Consider the following 23,088-nt stretch of genomic DNA (forward strand, 5'->3'; position numbering starts at 1 on the left):
ATGCACATAACTGAACTGTAGCCTGTATCACATTATGCTTTTAAATACAGTCATGTGTCTGCTTAACAACTGGAATATGTTCTGAGAAATGTGTCATTAGGAGATCTCATCATGTGAACATCATAGAGTGTATTTGCACAAACCTAGATGGTATAGCCTACTACATACCTAGGCTATATGGCTTAGCCAGTCTCTCTTAGGCTACAGACCTGTACAGCATGTTACTGTACTTAATACTGTAGGCAATTATAACACAATTGTGTTTGCATATCTAAACATAGAAAAGGTACAGTAAAAATATGCTATTGTAATTTTATGGGACCACCTTGGTATATCTGGTCCACGATGGACCAAAACATCATTATATAGTATATGACTGTAATATTTATTTTTCTGATTATATAATAAAAGTGACATATTCGCAATAGAAAGTGTAGAAAATGCAGGAAAATATAAAGAAAATAAAAATCATCCATAAACCCACAACCTAGAGATAAATATTATTAATATTTCAGTAGGACTTTTTGGTCTTTTTTTCCTGTGTGTATACATTCATACTATTTTTATGTAATTGGAATCAAACAGTATGATTTTTTAACAGCTTTTTTGAGATATAAGTCACATACCACACAATTCATCCACTTAAAATGTAAAAGTCAATGGTTTTTAGCACATTCATAGAGTTGCAGAACACCACAATCAATTTTAGAACACTATTTTTCCCTAACCACTAGACCACCAGGAATGAACACTTTTGTCATTCTCCAAAGAAACCCATATCCATTAGTTGTCAACTCCTAATCTCCCTATCTTCCTAGCCCTGGGCAACCTACAATCTATTTCTGGTCTCTGCAGATTTGCCTATTCTGGAGATTTCATATACATGGAATCACACAATATGTGGTGTTGTGTCTGGCTTCTCTGATTTAGCATGTTTTCAAATTTCATCCATGTAGCATATATCAGTATTTTTCCTTCTTTTAAAAAAGTTTCGTTGAGCTATCATTCACATATGATACAACTCACCCATTTAAATTATACCATTTAATTTATTTTAGTATATTTGCAGAATCGTACAACCACCACCACAATCAATTTTAGAACTTTTTTTTGTTTTTCCCAAATGGCTGTTGAATTTATTTGCTTGATCAGTAATGGTCACGGCAAAAATTAATTAACCAACACTGAGACACTTGTAATGAAATACCAGTTTTAAAAATCCATGATACCTTGACAGAAATTATGGTTTACACAAACAGATAAAGAACCTTCCATATTGCCAGCAGCTATAAAGTGAATATACTGGGACTGACTAGAACATTTTTATAACCTCAAATCTCATTCATTTTTATTGCTGAATAATAGTCCCTTATATGGATTATACCACATTGTATTTATCCATTGGTGGCCATTTCCACTTTTTGGATATTATGAATAATGCTGCTAGGAACATGCATGTACAAGTTTTTTGTGGACCATACATTTTTCATTTCTCTTTAGTGAAATTGCTGGGTCATATGGTAATTCTATGATTAATCTTTTCAGGAAGTGCCAAAAAATCCATGTGATTTTTGGATCCCGATTTCCTCAACATTAATCATGTGTATTTTCATGAATGGTTAAATGTTCCTTGAGCATGTGGCTTTTAATGTTTTCAGAGTTCCAAATCTTACTTAACTGATCCCCTGTTATTTGGGATACATCCAATTTTCATTATTATAAACAGCATTTCAATGAACATCAGTCTTCTTGTGCATCTCTGGTTATTTTTGCAGAGCAGATTAGTGGAATGATTGGATCAAAGGACATAGGCAGTTTTATGACTCTCGGTGCATAATGATAAAATGCCTTTCAAATAGATTGTACCAGTTTGAATTCTCATGAGTACAGTTTGGGAATGCCAGTTGTGCACCTCTTGAAATTTTAATAGTCTCCCAAGGTCACCAGAACATGAATGTCTAGAGGGCAGGGACTTGTTTGGGCATCTTTGACCCCTGTCCAGCTCAATGTGCAGAACATAGTAAGGGTTTGTGTTACATGACTGAGTGAGAGCAAATAAAGGCCCAGATTAGTCCAGAGGCAGAGGGACAGAGGGGCAGAGAGGAAGAACAGGTGTCTGAGTCATCATGAAGGCCAGCTCCATAGGACTTAGCACCCGGCTGATGGAGGGACTCAGTGCAGACAGGAGTGATCACAAGGCATCGTGAGTCGAAAAGCAATCAATGTAGAAGTTGTAGTGGCTCGCTGGAGAGGAGGAAGCCACACTCCAAAGTCATTAAGGGGCAGGCACTGGTAGGGACAGTCTGAAGACTGGCAGAAACTCTTTTTTATACTCCGCTCTGCGAGCACCAGTCTTTATGCAAAGCCCAGGAATAATTACCTTCACTGAGCTAGCAAGGTCATCAAACTCCATGTTCACCTGGATGTCCTGGGGAGAAATCCATCACAAGGCCATATGTTATTGCGTTCTGAGAACTTGACTATTTTTACTTACACAGGGTCTCAAAGAAGCTCCTTCAGCTGGCTTCTCTCCTGTGGATGACAGTCACAAACTCTCCAAACTATTAAAATAGAGAAGAGGGCCAGGTGTAGTGGTTCATGTCTGTAATCCCAGCACTTGGGGAGGCCAAGGCAGGAGGATGGCTTGACGCCAGGAGTTCGAGACCAGCATGGGCAACAAAGCAAGACCCTGTCTCTACCAAAAAATTAAAAAATTAGCCAAGAGTGGTGGGGCGAGCCCATAGCCCTGGCTACTCAGGAGGCTGAGGCAGGAAGATTGCTTGAGCCCTGGAGTTCAAGGTTGCAGCTAGCTACAATCATGCCACCACACTCTAGCCAGGGTGACAGAGTGAGATTCTCTCTCCAAAAAACAAATAAACAAAAAATAGTAAGGATGTTTGACATCAGTTGTCCCAAACCTTAAGGACTGGAACTGTAAATATACATTTCTGGAAAGGCTTTGACCCAAGTCTGGGTTGAAATAAATCAGGGTTAGAATAAGCACTGATGTGTAATTGGACGTTTCTTTTAATGATTCTTATTTTGGGATTTTCTCTTTAATGATTAGTTGCCTTAGAAAAGAGTGACTTATTTTCCTGTATTACAAAAGCAAACTTGAATGAACAGGGGCCCTAATGTCCTTCATGGCCACTCAAGTGAATCTTACAGCGCCACAGTCCCCCTGCAGGCAGCAGCAGGGTGGGAGGAGGGGAGGGCAGCCTTGCGCACAGCAAACCTGCAGATCTAAGCGTCAGTGAACAGTGAGCGTAGTGCCCCCCAGCCCCACCTGTTTTCTCTCAGCCAGTGAAGAATCCAGGCAGGGGCCCAAGGAGACCACGGCGGGACTGCCAGTCCAGAGGGAGTAGAACCAGAGTGGCCTCTAGACCTGCGTTCAGGCCCGGCTTGGTACTCTGCCTCTGCCTCACGGTGTATCTGGACAGGGCACTTTATTTCTCTGACCCCCACTTTCTTCCTCTAAAATGGAGATAATGATACCTCCCAGGGCTGCTGGGAGGATCAGAGACGAGGTTTATGAAAAGCTCTTACGGAGAAATCCAGCAGTTCCAGAGCAGGCGCTGGATTGTCCTGCACAGACTTGAGGAGACCAAAGCAGCCCTCACTTCGCATGGGATTCCTGGACACCTGAGAAACACACGCAAAACAGAGAGAAGCTGAGCCCAGGGAAGCCAGGGGACAGTGTGAAGGGGAAGGAGGGTCTCCCCATCCCTGAGGACTGGTTAGGAGTGCCCCACTGTCTCAGCTCAGAAGGTGTCTCTGCCGGACAGCACGCCCTGGTGAGGCTGCTGGGAGAGACAGGAACGGATGCACCAGACACACCCCTGCCCTTAAAAAGCTCACCTGCTGGGGGAGAGGAGGGACAGGAGACATCATAAAAACGCAGTGTGACAAGTGGAATGAGAGAGTGTGCACCAACCCTACCTGGGACGTGTCAGGAAAACGAAAATCCAAAAGAAAATTTTAGCAGTGGCCCACAATGGCTACAGTTAGGCACATGGGTAATAATGAAACCTAGGCCTATAAACTGAAGCTGACCTCCTGCTTGTGAACTGGAATTTGTTAAAATATTTCATGGACAGGTACTGGCTATAAATCTGTTTATCAGATGTAGAACAAAGACAGGCTGGGCATGGTGACGCGCGCCTATAGTCCCAGTTACTCAGGAGGCTGAGGCAGGAGGATCTCTTGAGCCCAGGAGTTCGAGGCTGCAGTGAGCTGTGATGGTGCCACTGCACTCTAGCCTGAGAGAGAGAGCAAGACCCTGTCTCTAAGAAAATAAACAACCCCCCCCCACACACAAAACAAAAAAACAAAGACACTAGAACTTAAAGAAATCATGGTTAGATTTATTCTGAACCAAGTTCGAGGACTTAAGGGTGGGGTCGAGCAGTTCAGTAAGAAAAGCAACGGAAGCAAACGAGGTGAAAAAATAGTACCATGTGTGCGTGTGCGTGTGCGTGTGCGTGTGTGTGTGTGTGAATTCTGAGCCGCTTGGCATGAAAGCAATGAACTTGGAAGAGGGGGTTGGCAGAGTCCAGATCCCCATGACATGCTGTGAATGACACACTAAGAAGCTTGGATTTATCCAGAGGGGATCAAACCCCACGGGTTTTAAGCAGGGAACGTGCAGGCACATTTCTGGTTTAGAAAGATCACTGGGTAGTAGGTGGGAAGGACCAGGGCCAGGAGACTAGCAAGTCTCACTTCCCCCTTGGGAAGTGAGAAGAGGGGGCCCAGCGGCCTGAGCATACTGTGCTGGGTGAGAGGGAAGGTGTGGAAAGGGAGGGGCGGCATGAGCTCTGGGCCCCACCTCTGACTCGGGGAGAAGGAGCCCTCCACAAAGAGGCAGCCCTTAGAGGGAGAAGCTTCCAGGAGGGGCAGGGGCTGGTGTGTGTGAGAGCTATGGGAGGAGCCTGGGGAAGGCTGGGGCGGGAGCTGAGGGCCAGGCGGAGCCAGAGGCCTCCTCCAGAGCTGGCAATACTGTCCCCCAGCACATGCTGTGGGCACAGTGGTCCCTGGGACCTGCTCCACTCTGGCCGGGCTCCCTCCTTTCTCTGATTTCTGCTGTCAGCCTTGCTCAGCGCTCCTCCCCACCTGCAAGCCTGGAGGAAGGGAACCCCTGCTGGGCACGCAAGGCCGCAGGTCTCAGCAGAGGCCAGCACTACCCCTGGGATGACCCTGGGATCCAGCAAGGCCAGAGCAAGGGCAGGGGAGAAGATGAACATGACACAGCACTGGGGTCCCAGCAAAGAAGGCAGCAAGGAGTGTTGGGGAGCCACAGGAGGGACAGGTGGGGGGACGAAGGGGGCCGGGCCAGGGGTGGAGGGAATGGCACCGGGAGGAAGTGGTCGCAAGGGGAAGCTAGGAGGTCCCTCCCAGAGACCCCCACCTGGGCCCTGGAGCCTGTGTGCAGTGTGCACCCACCAGCTGCACCTAGGCTGGGGTGGGGGGGATGTGGCGGGGGAGGGATCGGTGTGGACAGGCACTGGGCAGGTCTGTGCCCATCGGACCAGCACTCACAACAAGAACTCTCAGCGTCTGGTTGACCTGGAGGCCCAGGCCCAGGCTCAGCGCTCCCACTGCAGAGATTCGGTTGTTGCTGCAACAAGAAAAACATGTGCACTGTGCTACCTTCCACACAGATGTGCAGAGCCGACTGCCCCCCAAGTCCCCACCACAGCTGCTATTGCAGCCACCAGGTGGCTGGAGGAGCTGCCACGTGCTGAGCAAGGCATGCACACGAGCCCATTTGTCAGGGCCCTGCCTCACCCCACCCCGACTAGGTTCCCTTTCTGAGAGGGAGGAAGCTCTCGCGGAGCCCCTACCCCACCGCAGGCCCTGCTGAAGATGCTTTATACACACGTTTGTGATTCCCAGCCACCTGCCTGCACTGCAGGAATTACAAGTCCCAACATATAAACGATGAACTTGAATGAGAAAGATGGAGCTGGGTGCTCTGGGATTGTGGCTCAAGCCCCATCACAGGTAGACTGTGGTAGGTTCAGGAATTACAGTGAACCACAGCAAGAACCCGGAGCCCCTGGTTCCGAGGGTGACACCCCTGCCCTCCTCACCTCATGTTGAGTTCCTCCAGCACGTTGTTGGCCTTGAGGGCCTCACCCACCGCGGAGGCTCCAGGATCTCCAAAGCCATTGTACGAGATGTCCAGGACTTTAAGGAAGATGTTTGCCTAGAACACCAAGGAGCAAAGCCAGGGGACCACATCTGACGGTGGAGAGAGGCAGGGGGCCTTGGCCTCAGAGCTCAGAGGCCCGAGGTGCAGGGAGCATGACACGGTCCAGAGGGCAGAGGCTCCAGGGAAGAGACAGGAAAGTGCTACACAGGCACCTGGTAGCTGTGGCTTGGATGACGGTGACCAGGAGAGCTGAATGGCCCGAAGCACAATGAGAAAGGGTGGCTGTGGGTGTGAATGACCCTCAGACACTGGGAGGGGCTCCGCCAAACAGCAGCAGGCCCCAGAGACATGGGGATCAGACTTCACACCCACTTAGTAGCCTCTGGAAGGCAGGGACCCTGAGAGGCGGAGCAGCCCAGGGCCCAGCGCAGGTTCCAGTGAAGGACTGTCAGATGAAACCCGCCCAGGGGACTATGCTAGGGGGAGGAAAGAGCCTGACCTGCCACCTGCCATAAGAGGACAAGGCACTGGAGACATCACAGGCACCTCCTGCCACCCTGGTAGGGGCTTAAGCCTCCCATTCCCGAGGCCTGTGAGCCACAACACGCGAGGGAGCGGGTGGATGTTTGAGAGGGTGCAAGGGTGGCATCCAAGGGTTCAAGGGTGGCATCTCAGGGAAGCATCTGCGTATGCCCAACAGCAAGTATGTGTCACCGGGCTGCACGGATGTCTCCTACTAGATGAGTGTCTTTGATGTCTGGGGAAGGTGTGAGACACTCAGCTGTGTGACATGGGAGTGAGCACAGAGTTTTGCAGTCATTAAATGAGGCCAGGGAAATTAAAGTCACTTAAACAAACACTCTTTAACCTCTGCTTAAAAGATCCAAGGTTCATTTCTGAAGAGCAGCAAAGAACAGGAGGCCGACACCTGGGAGACCTGCCCCAAAAGACAGGCCTGAGGAGCCGACTGGGCGGGAGCCTCCTACCTCCAGTCCCCTGGCAAATGCTACGGCTCCTGGGCCTCGGAGGTGATTCCAGCTTATGTTAAGCTCAGTGAGTCCTGTGTTTTCTGCCAGGGCTGGTCCGAGCATCTCTCCTTCAGAAACAATGAGAGATCTTATTCACTCTGTTTGTTCTTTCAAAAAATGACACTGATGCCCACTGCATGCCTGAGTCTCTGCTGGGTGAGGGGTCACAGAGATGAACCCAACATGGGCCTGCCTTGCCCTCAAAGAATTCACATTTCATGGGGAAGATATTAATACAGATTAATGGGATGTGAACTATTGAGATCAAGAGCAGGCAAGTGTGGGAGGAAGGGGCTAACCCTGCCTTGTTAACCCAGTGGTTTAGGAAAGTGGACAGAGCAGATGACGTGGGACTGAGGAAGTCCCAGCACATACACATGCACAGTGGAGAGTGGACACAGGAAAGCGCAGACGTGCAGACACACCTGTGCAAATGCACGCAGCCTGGAGCCGGGGCCGGGGAGGGGAAGCCTGTGAGGCGAGGTGGGAGTGATGGGTACAGGAGAGGTGCTGCACAGGCCTTTCATGCCGAACCAAGGGGCTCTGCCTACAGGTGGCCAGGAGTCAGGGAGGGCCTTAAGAAGTGACAGGGCTGGATTAGCGTCTCATCAAGATCCCTAGCAGTGGGTGATGAGGATCAAATGGGGTGGGAGGGGGCAGAGGCAAGAGGCTGGGAGACCAGTTGGAGGCTGGTGCCACAGTCTAGGCCAGAGGTGACAGGGCTGGCACAGCTGCAGTGGAGGATGAAGGGGTGGTAGAGAAGGGAAAGGCGCGGTGCAGGGAAAGAAAGCCTGGGAGATATTCAGCATGTAACTTGGGCAGAACCCCACCCACCAGCCCACTGTCCATTCTGTCAGGCAGTCTGAGCTGCTCCCAGGTCGCAAAAGCACCAGCACCAACATGCCTCCGGCTGTCCCCTATTTGGAGCCCCCTTCTTCACCTGGCTAACAGCTCCTCATCCTTCTAACTTGGCTCCATGGTGTCAGGAGGGCTTGCCTGTCCCACTGGGCTGGCCTGGACCCCTCCAGGCCCCTTGTCTATGGTGCCTCCATCCTTCCAGGCTCCAACCATTGGACCTCTCTCTGCCTGGCTGGTCTCTGCCACCAGCCTGGGAGCCCCTTGAGGGTCTAACATTGACCCCTCACTGTGATCCTGACACCTCGCACAGGTCTAGCAAGGCTGGGTTGAAGAAATGCAGAGGAAAAACATAAACTAACCGAGAGTGCTCAGCCAGCCTACTGGGCCAGCACATGCCAGGGCAGACGCTTTTAGCACCTTGGAGAGCTCCCTGCACCGACGCTGGGACTCGGAGCCCAGCATGGGAAGTGATACCCCCAGGTTCTCAGATACAGGTTCTTTCCTCCTTCCTCAGACACCCCTAGGGCTGGGAGGAGAGTGCAGTGGTCCCTCATTTTGCGGGGAAGCCCCTTCTTTGCTAACAGCTGACGGGTGAGAAGGCTCTTCTGCAACTGCCAGTGCTTGTCCTCTGACCCCTGCAGCCGTCCGATGAGACAGGTGCTACCATCGCCACAGACCCGAGGGGAGACTGAGACCCAAGCTCCTTCACCCCTCACGGGGGTCAGGCCCACCACAGACCCCCACGTGGAGAAACAATGGCCCGGTTGAGACTGTCCTTTCCAGGGCCCACCTCTCTCCCTCGTGTGCACATGTGCACGAGGCCTTGGCTTCCAGCCCCTCCACCCTGGCTGCCTCTCTGGCACTTGCCCAGCTGCAGGCCCAGAGAGACACCTATACTTAAGTTTGTCGAAGTCTGAAATGAGCCTTTCTTTTAATTTCACTGACTTCTCACAATGATTTTCTTAGAAGGCAAACTGGCACTCTGGCAGTTCAACTCAAGGCCAATTCTCACAGGCTGTTGCCACCCACTCACTCTAAGGTGCTTGAGACAGAGCAGCTATTCTGAACCGTCCAGATCAGACAATTCTCCTGGGCATCCATTAAGATGCAGATGCTTGGGCATCCCCCCAAGAGTTTAGTGCAGCAGGTCCAGAGCCCAGGAATCTGTATTCCTAGCCCAGAGTCCCAGGTGATTCATATTATTGATTGGAGCATTTGGGGAAAGGCAGGTAGAAGTGAATATTCCTTAAAAAGCAGACAGCTGGTGCAAAGACCCTGGGGCACAAGATTGATGAGCTCCAGGAATCCCAATCGTATCTTCTCCAGCACTTGGAATAAAATTTTCATACATTTTGCCATTATCTGCAGCCCTGTGGCCCCCTCCAGCCTCTCCACCCCACACCACAGCCACTCTCCTTGGGCTCACTAGCCCAGTCACACTGGTGTCTGTCAGTCTGGAAAGTAGGCCTGCATGCTCACTGTCCTCTGCTTGAAATGCTCTCCCTCTGGTCTTACCTGCACATTTCTGCTTCAATGTCACCTTTTCACAAAGGCCTCCCCAGCCACCCCTCTAAATCAGGGAGTCCCCATTCTTCTCTAGAATCACACATTATTATTTTTTGAGACAGGGTCTTGCTCTGTCACTCAGGCAAGAGTACAATGGCATCATCATAGCTCACTACAATCTCAAACTCTTGGGCTCGAGTGATCCTCCTATCTCAGCCTCCTGAGTAGCTGGGACTACAGGTGTGCACCACCACACCTTGCTAATTTTCATATTTTTTGTAGAGATGCTTTTTTTTTTTGAGATGGAATCTTGCTCTGTCACCTGGGCTAGAGTGCCATGGCATCAGTCTAGGTCACAGCAACTTCAAATTCCTGAGCTCAAGCGATTCTCCTGCCTCAGTCTCCCGAGTAGCTGGGATCACAGGCACCCACCACCACACCTGGCTAATGTTCCCATTTTTAGCAGAGACACGGTCTCCCTCTTGTTTAGGCTGGTCTCAAACTCCTGACATCATGCGATCCTTTCACCTGGGCCTCCCAGAGTGCTAGGATTACAGGCCTGAGCCATCATACCAGCCCTTATCGGTTCTTTTGTAACACCGATAATTACCAAGAATGATCTTGTTAACATTGTTTTGTTCAAGGATGGATCTCTAGTGGCTAAATCAGCCCAGCACATACAGCAATGTCAATGAGCTATTTGTGAAATGAACTGGGGGTTCTGTGTGGCTGGAGAGGGGAGGAATGGGCCAAGGTGGGGTGTGGAGAGCAGGAGCCAGAATGTGGATGCTCTTTGGTGGGTGCTCACCATGATCCTGGCAACCCTGACCCATGAGCTTTCGTGTCCCATGGTCGCCCTTACCTGCTTGGTCGTTCAGCTCGTTATAGCTCAGGTCCAGGGATTTCAGGCCTGTGTGGTCCAGCAGGAGTTCAGCAAGGTGCTGGGCCGCCTGCTCCTCCAGGCTGTTCCCTGACAGCTGAATCTTCTGCACGGCTGAGTTCCCCGCAAGGGCAGCACAGAGGGCCTGGGCCCCTGCTGCTCCCAGCTGGTTCTCTGACAGGTCCACATCTGGGCACCAGCATCATTCCTCAGTCAGGGGGATCCAAAGCTAGGCACCTCCCTCCTCCCCTTCCTCCACCCCCCAAACCTCCAGGCCTGAGGCAGAGGAAGGGACTTTGCAGTTGCACTGTCTGGGGTTGCATGACCCTGCCACCCAAGAGCTGGGTCCCTTCCGGCCCCTGACTTCCCCATTCCTGTTTGTCCACAAGCTTCTCTGTCAAATGGCGTTTTGGGGGCTGTCAAGAACGCTGTGGTGGAGGGGCAGCCATCTGGCAGTGATGTAACCCACCGCAGAAGCCCTCACTGCCCCAGTGCCGGGATTGGCAGTAATAGCCCAGGTGGCAGTACACGGAGCACTTACATGGGCCAGACATTGTACTGACACTTCACATACCCACTTTCATTTAATGCTCACTGCAACCCCAAGCGCGAAGAGGTATTGTTGGGGCCATTTCACAGATTGGAAACCGAGGCTCAGTGAGGTTGGGCTGACCGGCCCCCTCCTCTCTGTGTTGAAGGATTCCTCCACCATGCATTCAGGCATTGGGGATCTACCATGTGCTGGGGTTGGGAGCGCTGGCCAGCAAGGGAGGGGACTGGCAGCATGGGTGGGTTGGGAAGGGAGTGGCATCCAGCTTGGGCACACTGCACAGGGTCTAACTCCACCCCCACATGCCCCACCCTGTGACAGGGCCCCTCCCTATTCCCCAGAATCACCAGCAGTCCCCAGGTGAGAAGGTCCCTCTTAGGGGGGCCACATCCCTGATGAAAAGGAGGATTCAAGCCCACCCACCTGCCCCAGCTGGGCACCTACCACAGATGCTGCTGCTTTTGCTCAGGGCAGCTGCCAGGGCCTCTGCGCCAGCCCCACAGAGCCCATTGTCCCGCAGGTCTAGCCGCCTGATGCAGGGCTTGGAGGCCAACGAGGAAGCCAGAGCCCGGGCCCCCTGGGATGGAGCAGAGGGGCCTGGTCCTTCCCAGGGCTGAGGGCCCCAGACGCAGCTGGCCACTCTCCTGGCTCACACTCCCAGGGCCCAGCCCACTGTCCTCCAGCTGGAAAGCCCTCCCCTTCCCACCACCAGGACACTTGCTTCTCCTTCCAGGCTGTGTCCAGGTCTCACTCACGACCCCCTCAGCGGGTTAGGGGCCTGCAAGGCTCCCCATCTCTTATGCAGATCTCTGTCACAGCCTCTATCTCATCTGCCTCCCAGATGTAGGGGATGGGACAGGCCTGACACAGGGGAAAGCTGAGGAGTGTGTGGGCTGGACTCAGAGAGGGGCACTCCTATGGCTGCTGTCTCCTGGTCCTCCCTCTCTAAGCCTGGCCCCAGAGTCCCTCCAGTGGTACCTGGGGCCCCAGGCCACGGTGCCGCAGGTTCAGCTCTGGGGCACTCCCTTGGTGCAGAAAGCAAGAGATAGGCACAACGCTATGGGTCCGACAAGACTCCAGGTAGAGGGTGTCCCCGCCCAGTTCTCCAAGCCCATGGGTGCCTGGTAGGAGACAGGAGGACAAATGTAGACCCCTTCAGAGACACAACCCCTGCCTCCTCCCTTGTCCTCCGTCAGTACCTGGCCTATGTTTTCCCTCTAGGGGAATTTCTTCCTGTGCTAGTTGGGACTATTGCTCCCATATTACAGATGCGGGCATAGAGGCTCAAAGAAAGTAAATCCTTTCCTCCAAGCCACACAGCTAATCGTAGCTAATCCTAGCAGAGGATTAGGAGGCTGTCTGTCTGATGCCAGCGTGCATGCTGTGTCTTTTACCCTGGACTGCAGACCACAAACGTTTTATGAACACTTTATGGAGGGAAAAAAACTGAAATAATTCTAAATTCTATACATCCATCAGCTTAGTTTTTCCTGTGCGTTGGGAAAGCCCAGCTCTGATCCCATTCCAGGGTGGGATACCCCTTGGTACACTGTCTAGGGGGTTGTGCATTTTAACGTCATTCTGGAAGCATGTTCTAATGGTAGAACTCCTGATGCCCCAAGAACACTGAGGGGAGGGCACCGGGCTGCAGGGACTACCCTGAAGACGCCCCACAAAGGGGTGCGCTCTCTGGTGGACAAGGGTCCCCTGCCCTCTCGGCCTCAGCCCGCCTCCCTCCACCCCTGCTGGAGAAGCCCCCAAGGTGAGCAGACAGGCCTGGCCCCGCTGCCCGGGGCACCTTCTGTCTCCAGGTCGGAGTCCGAATCCGTGCGCGAACTTTCCTCGGCCTCGGACACCCCTGCAGGACGTGCAACGGCCGCTGCCGCCTCTTCTTCCAGCTCTTCATTCTCCTCAGACCTCGCGCACGAACCCCTCCTGGTTCCGTCCATTTTGCAGCTTAGGGCTCCGCGACCCGGACAGCTTGGCGCCGCACCTAGAGCGCGGCCCGGGGATGTGGGCGGATTCTCCAGCTGCGCTGACCAATCGCATGTGGCGGACGGCGACAGGCGCTCTCCCTAGCCAATAGCGACGCGCTCCTCCCCCCGCGGTGGTCGCCCGGGCAACGCGGTGCTGTCGGTTGCCCCGGAAACCACTGAGGGCCTGCGCCCACCCGGAGCGGGTTCTTAGCACGCTCGCCGGCGCCGCGGGCCGTGCCCAGGGCTGGGCGCCTCGCGGGCGTCTGCGCTCCCTGCTGCCCCGTGAGGGTCCTGCGTGGACCCCGTTTCACGGGCGAGGAAACACGCCCGACTGCAGAGCTTGCGCTTTACTCACCGCAGTGGGGTCAGGGAGGGGGCAGCTCTGCGGGAGAGCCTGGCGAACCTCTTACGGCCGGGCCACCCCTCACCGGAGCCAGGGTCTCTCGCTCTGCGGCCCCCAATTTTCTCGCACGCTCTGGTCTCGGCCTACGCTGCTCCCGCCACCAGGACCGTCCCTCCCCAGCTTTGCTTGTTGAGCTTCAGAGTCTGCAGGTGTCAGCCAGAGGTCGCTTCTTCCTGAGGCTTTCCTTGGCCCCTCCTCGGGGCTCTTGCTGCCCCCGGCTGCCCTCTCTGGCACTTGTAACACCTGTCATTCCCCACCCCGCAAGGAAGTGAGGCCAGAGGGCGGGAGTGGGCTGCTCCTCTCTGTGTGCCAGGGCCTGGCAGAGCAATCTGGAGAGGATGGCGGGGCCAGGGCAGCTGGGGTTTGGGACTGAGAGCCGGAGGTGGAGGCTGGATCCTGCCCAAGTGGAAGTGTCCCTTTAACAGTGGCGCCTGCTTTGCCTCCTGTTCAGCTGTGGCTGCAGCTGCTGTGCTGACTCATGTGCCCGCAGCCAGCAGCAGCTGGGAGCATGGGCTCCTCAGGGGCCGCAGCAGGCTGGGGGCTTCTGGATTACAAGACGGAGAAGTATGTGATAACCAGGAATTGGCGGGTGGGCGCCCTGCAGAGGCTGCTGCAGCTTGGGATTGTGGCCTATGTGGTGGGGTAAGAGAGAAGAGCTCTTGGCTGGGCTGGCCTGTTCGGGATCAGGGTTGGTCCTGCTGGGCTGGGGGTTGAGGCTTGTTGGGGGCTGGGCTGGTGGGGAGGGGCAGGATGGAATGGGGTGGGGGGTAGGCAATTCAAGCACAAACTGTGTGCTTGAGTCCAGTGTGCACACCCTTTCCAGGGCCTTGTCCCCAGCCCCATGTTGGGCTCTGGGCACAGTGCAGGATCATCCCCCCACCTCATCCACCTTTTACGGAGGAGGTGCCCTGCTGGGGCAGGAGGTAGTCTTTGACATTTGTGAGAGCTGGGATGCTAAGGCCCCCCAGAGAGACCACCACGTCTAGCTGGGGGTCAGCGGGATCTGTAAGGAGGGAGCTGGGTCTAGCGAGGCTGGGGGTGTTGGCTGGTGAACGTGGTGGTGGTGGGCGTCTCTGTCTGAGGGCACTGGCTCTCTGATGCATGGCCGGAGCTCTTGGCCTGTTCCAAGGGTTTGGGGTGGGAACCGAGGCTGGAGAGGAGGCAGGGCCCTTGATGCTGGGCTGGGAGCCTCTAGGGTGTATGGGGAGATTGCCGAGGATATAGGGCCCAGCTCTGCCCCTGCTCACCGCGTGCTGGGGACACACCACACTGCCCATCACCTCCTCTCCAGGTGGGCTCTCTTCGCCAAAAAAGGCTACCAGGAGCGGGACCTGGACCCCCAGATTTCTGTCATCACCAAACTCAAAGGGGTCTCTGTGACACAGGTCAAGGAGCTTGGGAACCGGCTGTGGGATGTGGCCGACTACGTGAAGCCGCCACAGGTGGGGACCCTGGGGCTGTTGCCCAGAGCATGAGTCCTTCACCTGCTGTCAGCTTCAACACCACCCTTGCAGCGAGTGTGTGAAAGAGAGAGGCACGTGATGCCAGAGGGTGGCTTGAGGGGCTCAGGAAGGGCCTCAGAGAAGAGTGGTACCTGGACAGGGCTTTTGGGATGTAGTAGGAGGTTTCCAAGTGGACAAGGGGATGGGCTGCCTGCCGGAAGAACTGTGTTTACAAAGGCTTCATCCAGAAACGAGTAGGGTGTCTGCAACTCAAGGCTTGAGTTGAAGGCAGGGTGAGAGGGATGTGGGTAGGCCTGGGCCTGGAGCTTCCTGAGTCACCCCTCCCTGACCTGGGGCGCCATGCCCGGCACTCCTCCTCTGGCCTCGCAGGCTGCTTCCTTCTCCCTCCACCAGTGCATCTGCAGCCTCAATTTCCACCTCTGTTCTGCTCATGCCCAGATTCCCCCGTGACCTCCTGCCCTGAGCACGGCTGCCTCCCAGGTGCACACACACTGTGCCCAAAGAGAACTCATTTCCCTCTCCCGGCATGGCCTCTCTTCATCCAGCAAGGGCTGTGACACTTGCAAGCGCCTAAGCTGGATCCAGGACTCAGCCTCCACACCTTCCTGTCCCCCCTGACGTTTTTCACTGCTGCAAAAGCCATGCCTGGATGAGGCTGCGGTCTCCTAGTGGGTCCTTTGACACCCCTCCTGCCCACTCCCTACCGCTAGGTACACACCATGCAGCAGCCGAGCTGAGCTTGTACACTCGACACCATCAGAGCCTGCAGCCCCTGCTTTCTATCCTTGGAAGGCCCCCAAGGCCACCAATCTCTCCATATCCTAACTGCTGCCACACCTACTGCCCTTTGACCAGCCCTCAACTTCCTCTCCTGGGCATGCATTTCTCAAGTGCCCAGGAAACTACCCTTCTGAACTGCCAGCCATCCTTCCAAACGTCCTAGGCCACCCTTTGGCCCAGGCAGAGCTTACCATCTGCTTCCCTGGCCCCTGCACTGCTAGCGCTGCTGTGCACGTGGTGAGGCGTCCACCTCCCCTCCAGCCTGGGCAGGCGCCCATCCCAACTCCCCTGTGGATCTTCAGTGCCTAGAAGCAGGAGGCTGTTGGAAATTCTGATCAAATGAGAGTGAACGTGAGAAAGAAACCCGTCACAGAGGAGGACACGGGCATGAGGCTCCCCGGGCTCAGAAATGGCCAGAAGCCCAGGCAGCCTCCTGTCTCTGCTTCAGCCTGCCTTGCTGGAGGCATTTCCCTGGGGGGTGGGGTTGGTGACTGGATGGGGCCAAGACTCCTTCCCTCCCAAACCAGCTGCCAGTTCTGGCCTTTCCAGTCGGGGAAACCAAGCAGGGACCAACTCGAGACTTGCCTCCTAGGGAGAGAACGTGTTCTTCTTGGTGACCAATTTCCTTGTGACGCCAACCCAAGTTCAGGGCAGATGCCCAGAGGTAAGGTTGCCCAGGAGTCACCACACATTTCCCTTTCTCCTTCCCAGGTGGCTGAAGGCTCAGTCTGTGCTTACGGTATCCCAGGCACTGGGCTAAACCTTTTTATGATAATTTCATTTAGTCTTCACGTATGCCCAGCTTGGTAGGAATTATCATGGTCCCCGTTTAAGATGAACAGGCTGAGGCTCAGTGAGGTTGAGTCAATTGCTCAAGGCCTCCCAGCCTGTGGGTGACAGGACTTGGACCTCTGAGATGCAGCAGTGCCCATGAGGTGCCCAGGTCCCTCTGCATCCTGGTCATACTCCCGGGTACACTCCAGGTTGTTCATGTGACACCAATAGCTGGGCACATGCTCAGGTGGGCTCTAATAGCAAGAGCCAAGCTAGAATATCACCTCCCCTTCTCTGTGCCCAGCCTCTATTAATATGTCCTGAGGTGGCTTCCATTAGGCTTATGATTTCAGAGTATTTTTCGCTACAACCGTGGTCAAGCAAGGATCCCTCACTCTGTTTTGTTCATTTCTCATCCAGAAGTGCCCAGATTCTTCCCCCAAATCTTACCTTTTCCTCTTGCCTGGAGTTGTCCTCAGGGCTCCAACATCTGTCACAGAGCACACTCATTCTCCTCCCCAGCTTGGATTTTGTTTGAACAGTTGGGGCCAGGACACAGCCCTGGAAGTCTACCTCCACAGTGACATTAATCAAATTCAACATTTAATTGCTTGCTGGCTAGGGGTCACTGTGCACACACCTGTCGCCTGAGCCCTGGTGGTTTGTCCTACCACAATAGCTGGGGACGTCACCTGTCTGTGGTTGGCCCCTGTCCACACAGGAGGTGAGGTATGTGCACAGAGGATGTGCTCACCCTTGGCAAACCCACATGCTGTCTCTTCCTTTCTAAATGCTCAGAAATGTCTATATAGTGTTCAATTTGTAGACTGTTCTGGAATTTTGCTGGGCCCACGGGTCTGTGCTTTCTGGAATCCATGTGATTCCTTTTTGCCCGTGTCTGGACTTCTGCATGTTCCCATGAAAGGGAAGATCCGACAGCCTGGCTCCCTGAGAACAACCAGAGTTCCTGCCACCTCCTCTTGGGAGCCTGGTCACCTGCTCCCTCCCACTCTCCTACACATTGGGATGGACACTTGGGCTGCCTGGGGAGGCGGATGAGAGCAGAGGCAGAAGTGGGGGCCCCATTTAGTGGCCACCATGGGAGACGGTGGCCCAGCCGGGTGGAGGAGAGGGGCAGACTCAGGACACAGGTAGGGACAACTTCACTCTGTCCTCTGCCCACGCATCACAGATCCAGCCCCATAAAGTCCCGCCCTTTCCTTCTGGCGTCTCAGAGGCCCTCAGCCTTTCCTGCCACTCTGGTGCTGTGTTCCAAGCTAAGTGGCCTTGGCAGTGGCGTCCATCCTCCACCTGGGCAGGACAGTGTTTGTGAGAGTGCCCGACGCTCCATGTTGCCTTCCCCTCCTGGCAGGTCCCCATAACTGTGACTCTGCCCCGGCATTAGTGTCTCTGACTTATGGAAGAGCAAGCACAAAAACAGTAGCTGGGAGTCTCTCAGCAAGTGCGTGGGGCCCTGCTTCCCTCCCCGGCCCCGGGACTGCAGGGTGCTGTGCTCTGTCAGACAAGCACTGCGCCTCCACTGGTACACCGAGCACCAAGAACTTAGTCTGCCCAAGGTCCCTTCCACTTCCCTGTTCTGTTGTCCAAATTGGACCAGAGGGGCTGGACCTCAAAGAATCAACTTCTGTGCATTGTAGGGCGGAACTGTCTGGAGGGAAGGGGTCCCACTTTGTCTTTGGAAGATGGCACCACCTGTGCCCCGTCCCTCACCTACTATTTGCACCCTCCAGTCTTACTGTGTGGCCTGCTGGAGTTGGGGGGTAAAAGTGGGGAGGATTGTGTGTTGGTGACTGCCCTCTCGCCCTTCTCAGCACCCCTCCGTGCCACTGGCTAACTGCTGGACCGACGAGGACTGCCCCGAAGGGGAGACAGGCACGCACAGCCACGGTAACTGTGGGCTCCTCCTTCCAGTGCCTCCGCCAGAGCAGGGGGCCGGGCTGGGACCCTGGGCAGCTCCTGAGTGCAGCCCCGCTGTGCCTGTGTCCCGGCATCTCTCTGTTCTGCCAGCAACCCCTGGCCCACGCCCTCCCCCGGCCCTGCAGAGATCTGAGGGCCTGGAGTTCACTCATCTTGTGTCTTCAAGGCGTAAAAACAGGCCAGTGTGTGGTGTTCAACGGGACCCACAAGACCTGTGAGATCCGGAGCTGGTGCCCGGTGGAGAGTGGTGCTGTGCCCACGTAAGTGTCCCCTCTGCCCCTAGAGCAGGGCCCCAGGCCTGGCAGGGGCCCTTACCTCTCCTCCACCCCCAGGAGGCCCCTGCTGATCCACGCCCAGAACTTCACGCTGTTCATCAAAAACACTGTCACCTTCAGCAAGTTCAACTTCTCCAAGTAAGCAGGGCCAGGTCCCGGCTGGCCCCAGACCCTCCCGTCCTCTTTCCCAGACCCTCCTGTCCTCTGCCTCATCTGACACCACCCCCCGGCCCCTGCCAGGTCCAATGCCTTGGAGACCTGGGACCCCACCTACTTCAAGCACTGCCGCTATGATCCGCACTCCAGCCCCTTCTGCCCTGTGTTCCGCATTGAGGACCTTGTGGCCGAGGCTGGAGGGGACTTTGAGGACCTGGCGTTGCTGGTGGGTTCTGGGGTGGGCAAGCTTCCTGGAGGGCTCTGGGGGAGGGTCCTGGCCCCAGGCGCTGGTGCAGCAGTGACGTGCTGTGTGCAGGGCGGCTCTGTGGGCATCAGTGTCCGCTGGGACTGTGACCTGGACAGCGGGGGCTCCGACTGCAGGCCCCACTACTCCTTCCAGCTGCAGGAGAGGAGCTACAACTTCAGGTGTGGCCCCCACTGTCCCCAGTGCCTGGCTGCTGCACCTCGGCCAGCATCCCGCTCCACCCGCGCCCGGCAGCCAGGACAGACCACACCTGGGCCCGGCCCTCGGCACACCCCACTGTGTGCACACGCGGGGTTCCCAGAGGCAGGAGGGAGGCTCTCAGCCCTGCCTCCTCCCCACTTCAGCCATGAGCCCCCACCCCGGCTGTCGCCACCCCTACCTGCCTCTCCTCCACTCCCCTCCTCCCTCCACCATCAGCCCTCCACAGCATGGGCGTCTTTCGTTTTTACCTTCCCCTCAGGTTTTACCTAAAACAATTTAAAATTCCAAAGACAAGTTCAAAGGTGAGTACTGTGAACACCTATATACCCTTCATCTGGGTTCACCAGTTTTGTTTTGTTTTTTTTTTTGAGACAGAGTCTCGCTCTGTTGCCCGGGCTAGAGTGAGTGCCGTGGCGTCAGCCTAGCTCACAGCAACCTCAAACTCCTGGGCTCAAACGATCCTCCTGCCTCAGCCTCCCCAGTAGCTGGGACTACAGGCATGTGCCACCACGCCCGGCTAGTTTTTTCTACATATATTTTTAGTTATCCATATAATTTCTTTCTATTTTTAGTAGAGACGGGGTCTTGCTCTTGCTCAGGCTGGTCTCGAACTACTGATCTCAAATGATCCACCTGGCTCGGCCTCCCAGAGTGCTAGGATTACAGGCGTGAGCCACCATGCCCGGCCTGGGCTCATCAGTTTTTTATTTTGCTGTTTGGCCACGTTTGCTTTCTCTGTCTGGATTGAGCTGGATATATTTAGGTCGTTTCCTAATGGAACTGTTTGTAGTAGGAGCCAGGCACCCGGGCACTCACCCTGCCCAGCACTGCCCTGAGAACAAGGCCTTTCCCGACATGACTGCCGTCCTGTTACCCGAGGGAAATTGACTGTGGGAGAATAAATCTACCATTTACATTTCCCAGCTGTGCCAGGAATGGTGCTAAATCTTCGTATTTTCCAATCCAGGATGCACTCAAGGATTTTTTTTTTTTCCTTTTTGGCAAGCATTTTAAAAGGTTTACTTTTAAAAAGAAAAAAACTGGTTCTTTAAAGGACGACCTGGCAATTCCCAGTCCCAGCCTCGGCCAAGCCAGCCCTGCACTGTCCAGAGTTCACCCCTGAGGCCACCGGGTTCCAGATCGTGCCCACCTGAGCCCCCGGGGCTCAGCACCTCTCAACTCTCACAGACCCTCCCACAGCCACGAGAGGCGGTCCCCTGCCCTGCCACCTGAGGGCCACCTGCAAGACTGGAACCCGAGATTCTCACCTGGTGCCCGCACCTCTTCTCGGTCCACAGGCAGACCCACCAAAATTCCAACTGCACTCAAGGATCTTTAACTGCATTTATTGTCATGTCTTTGAGTCTCCTAAGCAGACCCCTGGACCCATCCGGCTTCCCGACCGCCCCAGCCCCTGGAGACCATGTGGGGCTGGCTCCTGCCTGCGTCCTCTCCCCGTGTGCTGGCAGACACCTGCCTGCACACCCTGCCACCGTCTCCCTCCAGGAAGCCTGCCCAGTTCCCAGGGTTCTCACGGCCTTCAGCCTGCCCTCTGCTTCCCCCTCAATCCCCCACTGTGCTGTCTCTTAGGGACCCTTCTGTCCCCATCCCCTCAGCAGGCAGAGGCCGTCTGAGAGGCAGGTCTCAGCTTCCTTTCCCTGTTTTCTCAGCAATGACAAAGAGCCCAGACCCAGGACTCAGGTTTGGGCTAGGGGTTTACGGAGTCAGTAGACCAGCCCAGCCTGGGGGTGGGCAGAGCAGGCCACCAGAGCCCTCTCTCCTGCCCCCAGGACGGCCACGCACTGGTGGGAGGACCCAGGCGTGGAGGCCCGCAGCCTGCTCAAGCTCTACGGGATCCGCTTTGACATCCTCGTCACTGGGCAGGTAGGGGTCTGGGTGGGGGCGGGAGGGGCATGGGGCAGCACGCGTGGCCTGAGAGGCTCAGCCCACGTCTCTCCCAGGCAGGGAAGTTCGGGCTCATCCCCACAGCCATCACTCTGGGCACGGGGGCAGCTTGGCTGGGCGTGGTGAGTCAGCACTGTGGGCTCCCTCCGGCTTTGAATGCCAGCCTGGGTCCCCCCCTGCCCCCACGCATGCCTCGGCACCCTGCACATGGAGGGTCAGGGTGAAGGCTGGGGAGGTGGCCGGAGGCAGGTTGGGGGGTGGGACATGGGTTGGCCCTGCCTCTCCCAGGTCACCTTCCTCTGCGACCTGCTGCTGTTGTACGTGGATAGAGAAGCCCATTTCTACTGGAGGACGAAGTATGAGGAGGTGAGCTGTGGGCCCGAGGGGTCCTCGAGCTGAGGCCGCTCTGCCTGGGCACTGGGTTCTGCCACACTTTGGGGGACGCTGGCCCGATCCCTAACCTGCTGTTCTTGTCTGCAGGCAAAGGCCCCCAAGGCAACTGCCAACTCTCTGTGGAGCGAGCTGGCTTTCGCATCCCAAGCCCGGCTGCCCAAGTGCCTTAGACAGGGCTCAGCACCTGCACCCACAGCCACTGCTGCTGGGAGTCAGACACCGACACCAGGGTGTCCCTGTCCAGGCTCTGGCACCCACTCGCCGGCCCATTCCTGAGGCCTGTAGCTGTTTGCTGCTGGTTGGTGGGGGGGAGCTGGGAAGGGAGGGGGCTCTGCCGTGGGGATCTCAAGAATAAAGCTTCACCAGGACTGGGGTGGGGGGTTTGGGGAGATTAGGCCACCCTCAAACTCCCAGGCAGAGAGTCCCTCCCCTGACTCCAGCTGTGGCAGGGTACTGCCAGGAGCCACACAAGCCAGTTTGTTTAGAGCCCTTCAGTGGAACTTGAGCGGTGGAGGCTGGGAGAGCCCGGGGCCCCACTGCAGGGTGCTAACCAGTGGGGCTCCTGCTGCGTCTGTCCGGAGTCTGTCTCCCAGGCTCTCCCCAGTGTTCTAGCACAGGTCCGCCTGCACACAGCTGTCAGCACAGACCCTCCGCCCCCTGGCCGCACCCTTCCAGCTGCCCTGCACTGGGGCCTGTGGGGCTGGAGCCACGGGCAAGGCAGAAAGAGCCTGTGTGTGGCAGGGGGGTTGTCTCTGCTGCTCTGGCACTGGCTTGACCAAGGCAGGTCCTCATCCATGGAATGGAGGTGGGGTGGGCAGCTCATCCAGCCCCTAGGACCCCAGGCAAGGGCACAGGCACCTCTTGGGTCCACACCTGCTCAGATAATTTGCTTCAGCCACTCTCCAGCAGCCCTTTGACTGCAGAGGGCTGAGATGGGGAGGAGAGGGTGGCGGGGCTGGGTTGGTGGCCCCTGGGTCCTTCAGGACCTTCTGTATCCCTCCTTGGTGACCCCCAGCCCAGTCACCTGGAACCTGCTTCCCAGGATTCCTAGGAGCCTGGGGGTGGGAAGGCTGCAGATCTACAATTCACTGCAGCCCAAGCCACTTCTAGAAACGTGTCCAGGCAGCTACATGTGGGAGGTCCTGACCCTGACCCCAGGCAAGATGGCGGGAAGGAATGTCCCTAAACAAGGACACCAAGGACACCAGCAGGCTGGCCAGGATTTGCTTCTGGAATCCTTCTGGGGGGAACTTATTCCTGCCCATGCCCCAGGGCCCTCGGTCAAGAGGGGTTGCAGGAGGCAGGCCTTCTCTTGGTCCCAGGGTGGGGCAGGGGCACCACCCCTGGGAGGCGAGGGGCTGCTTTCAATCATAGGTACCTGGTGATCAGGGTATGCTGGGGAGGGTCAGGGTTGGGGCTGAGGCAGGGCTAGCATCTGGAATCACCCGGCACTGGAGACTCAGCAAAGCTTTTGGGGTCCCTGCTGCCTCTCAGTCCCCAAAGCCATGTCTGTGGGGAGGTGGGCTCTGAAGGGCTGGGGTGGGAGACCATGGCCCATGAAGCCTGGTTGTCCACGACGGGTC

General features: G+C 55.6%; 2 protein-coding genes across 6 annotated transcripts in view; one reads left to right on the forward strand and one right to left on the reverse strand.

Moving 5' to 3' along the window:
- Nucleotides 1–21,867, forward strand: part of P2RX6 (purinergic receptor P2X 6) — a 34,156-nt gene extending 12,289 nt beyond the window's left edge. Inside the window, exons 1-12 of one of the 5 annotated variants that reach the window (XM_045535147.1) lie at nt 13,713–13,997; nt 14,647–14,797; nt 16,191–16,262; nt 18,205–18,280; nt 18,477–18,570; nt 18,643–18,723; nt 18,826–18,967; nt 19,058–19,167; nt 20,998–21,091; nt 21,169–21,234; nt 21,401–21,478; nt 21,593–21,867. In XM_045535147.1, the coding sequence (XP_045391103.1) occupies nt 13,834–13,997; nt 14,647–14,797; nt 16,191–16,262; nt 18,205–18,280; nt 18,477–18,570; nt 18,643–18,723; nt 18,826–18,967; nt 19,058–19,167; nt 20,998–21,091; nt 21,169–21,234; nt 21,401–21,478; nt 21,593–21,781 (1,317 nt within the window). In that variant the 5' untranslated portion in view covers nt 13,713–13,833 and the 3' untranslated portion in view covers nt 21,782–21,867. Of the gene's footprint in view, nt 1–13,712; nt 13,998–14,646; nt 14,798–16,190; nt 16,263–18,204; nt 18,281–18,476; nt 18,571–18,642; nt 18,724–18,825; nt 18,968–19,057; nt 19,168–20,997; nt 21,092–21,168; nt 21,235–21,400; nt 21,479–21,592 lie in introns of those variants that run through there. The other 4 variants (XM_045535149.1, XM_045535148.1, XR_006730771.1 and 1 more) reach the window with 4 other exon arrangements.
- Nucleotides 1,114–13,087, reverse strand: LRRC74B (leucine rich repeat containing 74B). The gene is made up of 9 exons (XM_045535152.1): nt 12,775–13,087; nt 11,955–12,097; nt 11,421–11,553; nt 10,409–10,615; nt 7,141–7,250; nt 6,093–6,208; nt 5,539–5,617; nt 3,547–3,642; nt 1,114–2,428 (listed from the first exon to the last, which is right to left on the reverse strand). The coding sequence occupies exons 1-9, from the start codon at nt 12,923–12,925 to the stop codon at nt 2,276–2,278; spliced, it is 1,188 nt and encodes a 395-aa protein (XP_045391108.1). The 5' UTR covers nt 12,926–13,087; the 3' UTR covers nt 1,114–2,275.
- Nucleotides 21,868–23,088: the final 1,221 nt, after the last annotated feature.

Source organism: Lemur catta, chromosome 21 (genome assembly GCF_020740605.2).
Source record: "Lemur catta isolate mLemCat1 chromosome 21, mLemCat1.pri, whole genome shotgun sequence".
In the NCBI taxonomy this organism is placed as follows: domain Eukaryota; kingdom Metazoa; phylum Chordata; class Mammalia; order Primates; family Lemuridae; genus Lemur; species Lemur catta.